The sequence below is a fragment of the Pelmatolapia mariae genome, linkage group LG2 (assembly GCF_036321145.2).
Source record: "Pelmatolapia mariae isolate MD_Pm_ZW linkage group LG2, Pm_UMD_F_2, whole genome shotgun sequence".
Taxonomy (NCBI): domain Eukaryota; kingdom Metazoa; phylum Chordata; class Actinopteri; order Cichliformes; family Cichlidae; genus Pelmatolapia; species Pelmatolapia mariae.
In genome coordinates this window covers 294,598-301,720 of record NC_086228.1, presented here as the reverse complement: position 1 = coordinate 301,720, position 7,123 = coordinate 294,598, and the positions used below count along the sequence as shown (strand labels likewise).

Below are 7,123 nucleotides of genomic sequence, written 5' to 3'. Positions count from 1 at the left end.
GCTGTCTGCATGAATAAAAGCTTTTTATCGACATGCACGTCTCTGTGTGTGAGGAGCAGGTAGACGGTGTATTAGTTTATTGGAGCGTCTCTATAAATACCAACGTGGATAAATAACAATAAGAGGAAACATAAACACGGAGACAGAAGCCACAGTGAGCACAGCAGAGACAGTCTGAGCGAGTCTGTGTGTGCGTGCGTGCGTGTGTGTGCACGTGTTCACAAACTATTCATCACAATTTAAAGTTTGGACCGCTTTACAATAAAATCTGGTGTTTACATTAAAATCAGAATTCTCTGAAACAACAAACTAGCATCTCTAACTCTCCCACGCCTCGCCCATGTGACCAAAATACTCAAAGCTACGGAAGCCCTGAGGGGCCAACACAATCACTTGGAGTTGTGGTGCTGCTTCTAGTCTTTGTGCTAAGCTAGGCTAACCGGGATGAGGAGGTTTCCGTGAGGCAGCTCGGACACAAAGGTCGGACTGTTCCTTTAAAATACAATCGAAAGTCAAAGCGCCTAAAACAATAAATATGTCCCTCCAGCCTGGAGCCACGTACAGGTGGGGTCATGTCGTGTAAAGTCATAAAATGTCCATTTTGGTTTTGGGACTGTTTTTCTGATTCGTAACAGGAAGTACCAAAACGTAAACGGGATATGATGTCATACTCTAACTAGTTCAAAGAGAAAACGTGCAAAACAAAAACAGGAAATGAGGGGTGGATTAAGGTCAGAGGTTCATCTGTAAAAGTCTATGGGTTAGCCCCGCCTCTATGGGCCTCATAAGGCTAAGCCCCTCCCTCTCCTTGCAGTACAGCCAGTTAGAGCTCAGCAGTTGCCAGAGTTGCGGAACTCTCCGTTCTCGGTGATCTGCAGCGATGACGTGTTGCTCGGAGACAGGCCGTTCCTCTGTGATGTCACGGCGTAACGCTCCTTCAGCTGAGTTAGAGCCGCCATCAGACGAGTGTTTGCTGCGTCAAGACTCGCAATCCTCTTCTCCTGAGAGTCAGACAGGTGAGATGGGCAGGTGAGACAGTAAGCTCAACACAAACCTGCAGGTCCTCTTATGTCCACCTGGGATCTTTAGTCAGCTGTCACAGGGAGGCAGGATTTTACATTTGTTCCTGTTTGTGCTGCTAATACGCTTTAAATACGAAGAACATTAAATGTTTTTCACTAACATATTTCACCTAATTATGATGTCGTACACATAAAATTTTTTACAGACATACATCAAAACTCAGCTATGCTAGCTACTGTTAGCTTCATTCTGGGATGGAGAATAGCTCGAGACGTCTTTTAAGACGCCATAATGACGCTGGAGTAGCTTATGAGCACTTCCACCTGTTTCCACCATCACTGGGCAAAATATGGTCACTTCTACAGTCGCAAACTCTGAGGCTTCAAATACAGATTTCAGGTGATGGAGACGTACCTGTGCCTCTATAATCTTCTGCTTCGAGTCAACCACAGCCTGCATGTCAGAGTGATCCTTCTTTAACTCCTCCTCCACCGCCATCAACCTGCAGGTGATCAGACAGACAGACAGGTGATCAGACAGGCAGACAGAGAGACAGACAACAAGACAGACGGACAAACAGGTCATCAGACAGACAGATAAAAAGAGAGACAGAGAGACAAGTGATCAGACAGACAGACAGATAAAAAGAGAGACAGACAGACAGAGAGAGAGACAGGTGATCAGACAGACAAACAGAGACAGACACACAGGTGATCAGAAAGACAGACAGACACAGAGACAGACAGACACACAGGTGATCAGACAGACAAACAAACAGAGAGACAGACAGGTGATCAGACAGACAGGTGATCAGACAAACAGAGAGACAGGTGATCAGACAGACAGACAAAAGAGAGACAGACAAACAGACAAAAAGAGAGACAGGTGATCAGACAGACAGACAAACAGAGACAGGTGATCAGACAGGTGATCAGACAGACAGACTAATAGAGAGACAGACAGGGAGAAAGGTGATCAGACGGACAGACAGCCAGGTGATCAGACAGACAGACAAACAGAGAGACAGACAGACCGACAGGTGATCAGACAGACAGATAAAAAGAGCGACAAACAGACAGACAGAGAGACAGGTGATCAGACAGACATTCGATCAGACAGACAGACAGACAGAGAGACAGACAGACAGAGGGACAGGAAGAGAGACAGACAGACAGAGAGACAGATGCGCAGACAGACAGAGAGAAAGACGGACAGACAGAGAGACAAACAGACTGACAGACAGGCAGACAGAGAGAAAGATGGACAGATGGATAGACAGACAGAGAGACAGACAGACAGGCAGACAGAGAGACAGTCAGGCAGACAGAGTGACAGACAGAAAGACTGACAGACAAAGAGAAAAAACAGACGGACAGACAGAGAGACAGACCAGACAGACAGAGAGACAGGAAGAGAGACAGATGGACAGAGAGACAAACGGGCAGACAGACGAACAGAAAGACAGACGGGCAGACAGACAGACACACAGACAGAGAGAAAGACGAACAGACAGAGAGACAGACAGACTGACAGACAGAGAGACAGACAGACAAAGAGACAGACGGGCAGACAGACAGACACACAGACAGAGAGAAAGACGGACAGACAGAGAGACAGACAGACAAAGAGACAGACGGGCAGACGGACAGACAGAGAGACAGACGGACAGATGAATAGACAGACAGAGAGACAGATAGAGAGACAGGCAGGCAGACAGAGAGACAGACAAAGAGACAGACAGGCAGACAGACAGACACACAGACAGAGAGAAAGATGGACAGTCAGAGAGACCGACAGAGAGACAAACAGACAGACAGACAGAGAGACAAACAGACAGACAGACAGACTGACAGAGAGAAAGATGGCCAGATGGATAGACAGACAGAGACACAGACAGAGACACAGGCAGACAGAGAGACAGACGGACAGACAGACAGAGAGATAGACAGGCAGACAGAGAGACAGACAGAGAGAAAGATGGACAGACAGAGAGACAAACAGATGGATAGACAGGCAGACAGACAGACAGAGAGACAGGAAGAGAGACAAACAGACAGAGACACAGACAGAGAGACAGATGGGCAGACAGACGGACAGAGAGACAGGCGGGCAGACAGACAGAGAGAAAGACAGACAAAGAGACAGACGGACAGACAGAGGGACAAACAGACAGACAGAGAGAGAGCAAGATGGACAGATGGATAGACAGACAGAGACACAGACAGAGAGACAGGCAGACAGAGAGACAGACACCTGACAGGTGTCAGGTGAAGTTGATTATTTCTGACATCTGAATCGGTCGAGCACAGTGGAGCTGGTGCTGCAGTTCACAGTTCAACCTCTAGGTGGCTGCTGAGGCATCTTTTTCCTTGTTGTCTGTTTGCTAAGGTGAACAAGCACAACCCTCAAGTACTGTTTCTATGGTAACGCACACAGGTGTTCCCACCTGCTGATGATGCTGTTCATCTGCAGGTCTTTGTCGTCCTGCAGTCTCCTTAGCCGACTCTCTGTGTCCTCCAAACGAGCCTAAAACACACGCACACTGCTATTGGTCCTGCTGTGTCATGTGACTGAGCTTCTCTGCAGGTGGGTCACAGACCTGGTACTCCTGCAGCATGCGCTGATTCTGCTGATCCTGGACCATCAGACGTGCTTCACACTCCTCCTGACGCAGTGCAGCAATGCGCAACTTCTCCTGCAGCAACGCAATCTCCTGCTGGTACTGTACACACACACACACACACACCATCAGAACCAGCAGGACCAGTAGAACCAGTGTTGACCCAGAACTTTGAGAACCTTACCTTCTCCACGAGGCTGTCATCATGGCGATCATCCTCAGCCTCACCATAGGAGGAGGTGGAGTTCATGTTGAGCAGCCAGGCTGCCGTACGGTCTAACGCGCAGGGAGACGGAGCCTGGACACACAAACACACCTGAACAGGTACCGCCCACGACCTTAGACAGTCCAGGTACGTCCTCTGGGTGGGTCACTTCAGAAAAAGCTTTAAACAAGTATGGAGGACCACCTCCTTGCATCTGATCATTAAATCAGGAACATTTTGTTCAGGCGCTCAAGAGTTGGACTCTTGAACTCTTGGCCTAGTTACCTTGGCAGCCGGCCGCTGCTTCTCAGGGCTATCTCCTTTGGACGATGACGACATCTGTCTGAGCCGGGACTGGCTGCTGGTTGGCCAATCAGGGCTCGATGACATCATGCTGCCAGAGGTGGGACGTGGGGGGTAGGCGGATGCTGCACCACTGCCGCCGCTGAGCATGCTGGGAGGTGTCCGGCCTCGAGGAGGTCCGGGTGGAGCTGAGGACGGAGGAGGAGGCTGATCAATTCGTCTCTGGGGGCCCGAGGAGTTCTGCCGGGGTGGGACGGAGCTACCTGAAAGGTGGGAGCAATCAAAGGTAAATCAGACCTGATCCTCAAACTTCAGGCCTCGTCCAAAAATATAAAGCAATTTGCTGGTTGTGAGTGTCATTGTAGCTAATGGCAAAAACACACCCACCACTTTAATCACACTCTAGATCTTGCTTTCGGTTTTACCCAGCAGTCTTAGCTAATTATAGGCCAATCTCCAACCTTCCTTTCATATCAAACATCCTTGAAAGAGTAGTTGTCAAACAGCTAACAGATCATCTGCAGAGGAATGGCTTATTTGAAGAGTTTCAGTCAGGTTTCAGAGCTCATCACAGCACAGAAACAGCTTTAGTGAAGGTTACAAATGATCTTCTTATGGCCTCTGACAGTGGACTCATCTCTGTGCTTGTCCTGCTAGACCTCAGTGCAGCGTTCCATACTGTCGACCATAATATCCTATTAGAGCGATTAGAGGATTCCACAGAAGAACTTTCTAACAGGAAGCCAATGAAGGGAAGCCAATACAGGAGAAATCTGCTCTCTCTTTCTAGTCCCTGTCAGGACTCTTGCTGCAGCATTTTGGATTAACTGAAGGCTTTTCAGGGAGTTTTTAGGACTTCCTGATAATAAAGAATTACAGTAGTCCAGCCTGGAAGTAATAAATGCATGAACTAGTTTTTCAGCATCACTCTGAGACAGGATATTTCTAACTTTAGAGATGTTGCACAAATGGAAGAAAGCAGTCTTACATATTTGTTTAATATGTGCGTTGAAGGACATGTCCTGGTCAAAAATGACTCCAAGGTTCCTCACAGTGTTACTGGAGGCCAAGGTAATGCCATCCAGAGTAAGAATCTGGTTAGATACCATATTTCTAAGATTTTCAGGGCCGAGTACAATAACCTCAGTTTGATCTGAATTAAGAAGCAGAAAGTTAGCGGCCATCCAGGTCTTTATGTCTTTAAGACATTCCTGCAGTTTAACTAATTGGTGTGTGTTATCTGGCTTCATGGACAGATAGAGCTGGGTGTCATCTGCATAGCAGTGAAAATTTATGCTATGTCTTCTAATGATGCTGCCTAAGGGTACAATGTAAACAGAATTGGTCCTAGCACTGACACACACAAACACTTCCTGTTCCTTCTGACCCCCGACCCTGGACTCTACCTGTGAGTGTCTCGCTGAGGGACAGCGCTCGCCGCGAGTACTCCTCGCCACTACTGCTGCTCGACATAGCAGACATCCTCTCCCCCCTCTCCCCCCCTGTCAGTCCCACTGACATCTGGGTAAGAAACGCCGGTTTGGTCACCATGGTGTTCCTGTCATCTGCATTTCCCTGCGACCCCACCGAGCCGTCTGAGGGTGTGGCGTCGGCCTGCTGCTGCTGCTGCTGTGGCTGCCGTGGTGATGTGGTGGTCATATGATAGACGGGATTCTGGAAGGAGAGGGGGAGGAGCCCCGTCCTGCGCTGCCACTGACCATCATCGAGGCCATCGCCAGGGGAGGTGTCGTGCAGGTCCACCAGAGACAAGCTGCGGCTCTCATTGTTCAGCTCGGACCCCTCTCTCCGACCTCCATTGGTCATTTCAAACGGTGCCTCATTCTCATTGGACTCTGAGTAGGATGAGCTTGGTGCCGGGGAACCCTGCATGCCTGGAGAAAGTGACATCACAGGAAGAGTCAGGGGTGACAGAGTGTGGTGGAGAAATGGGAAAGTGGATAAAGAAGAGAGGTGAAAGGTCACCTGACGCAGGCTGTAGACTCGACCCTTTAGTGACGAAAAACAAGTCTTTGTTCTCAGGAGTCGGCGAGGGGAGTCTGGTGAAATCCACCAAGCTACACACACACACACACACAGATAACACGTCAGATATTTAAGCCATGCATCAGCCAGACTCTTCCTGCGCTGGCATGCACAGACAACTGTGAGCATGTGCAGAAGCTCTATGTGAGAGCCCTCTCTGTTCACCACTGGGGATGCTAATGCTAACAGGAAACACAGGATGCTAACCCTCCATCAAGTCCCATGCCGCCCTGCAGGCCAACAGAGGGATTACAGGTCGCCAGAGGTGGAGAAAGGGGCGGAGACAGGGGGGCTGGGGAGAGAGGGGGCGGAGACACTACACGTTGAGGCTCTGGGGAAGAAACAGATACGCCCCCTGCACTGGCCACACCCCCTGGATTGGCAAGCGCTGCCGATACGTCTCTGAGGATTCGAGGAAGAGGGCCGAGCTTCGACAGGCATGACTGGAGAAAACAGAGAGAGAGAGCAGTCAGGGAGTTACCTGGGCAGGCAGGTGAGTCATCTGCCGGGACAGGTGCATTACCTGGTCGAGCTCAGTCAGCAGGGTGTGCAGGCTGGACAGCTCACGGCCGAGGTCGATGTACCCGTCAAAGCCGGCGGTGTGGTTCAGCCCGTCGGGGTTCGAGATCTCCTGCAGGAAGCGCTGCATGCTGCTCCACTGCCGCTCCACAAAGTCATTCATGAACAGCATGTACTCCTCCTTAGTGCCGAACCTGCGCCACAGGTAAGACCGCCAGCGTCAGCAGGTCAGCATGCACGCACACATACAGTTGGCAGGTAGCCGTGCAGCAATGCAGGTACAGAGGCTTCAAAGTAAAAGCTCTGCACTACTTCAGAACCAGCTTGGTACGTCACAATAAAAGCCCTGTGCTTCTTCCAGAATATTGGTCCTGAACTCCTTTCAGAATAAAAGCCTTCCACTCCTTCAC

At 49.8% G+C, this 7,123-nt stretch overlaps 1 protein-coding gene across 3 annotated transcripts in view; it reads right to left on the bottom strand.

Moving 5' to 3' along the window:
- Positions 1 to 43: 43 nt before the first annotated feature.
- dab2ipa (DAB2 interacting protein a) overlaps positions 44 to 7,123 on the bottom strand; it is a 42,633-nt gene continuing 35,553 nt past the window's right edge. For all 3 annotated transcript variants that reach the window (XM_063489079.1, XM_063489087.1, XM_063489096.1), the window contains 10 exons: positions 6,718 to 6,907; positions 6,402 to 6,637; positions 6,135 to 6,226; positions 5,558 to 6,043; positions 4,134 to 4,414; positions 3,828 to 3,941; positions 3,623 to 3,745; positions 3,470 to 3,549; positions 1,438 to 1,525; positions 44 to 1,001 (listed from right to left, as the gene is read on the bottom strand). In XM_063489079.1, the coding sequence (XP_063345149.1) occupies positions 831 to 1,001; positions 1,438 to 1,525; positions 3,470 to 3,549; positions 3,623 to 3,745; positions 3,828 to 3,941; positions 4,134 to 4,414; positions 5,558 to 6,043; positions 6,135 to 6,226; positions 6,402 to 6,637; positions 6,718 to 6,907 (1,861 nt within the window). In that variant the 3' untranslated portion in view covers positions 44 to 830. The remainder of the gene's footprint in view (positions 1,002 to 1,437; positions 1,526 to 3,469; positions 3,550 to 3,622; positions 3,746 to 3,827; positions 3,942 to 4,133; positions 4,415 to 5,557; positions 6,044 to 6,134; positions 6,227 to 6,401; positions 6,638 to 6,717; positions 6,908 to 7,123) is intronic.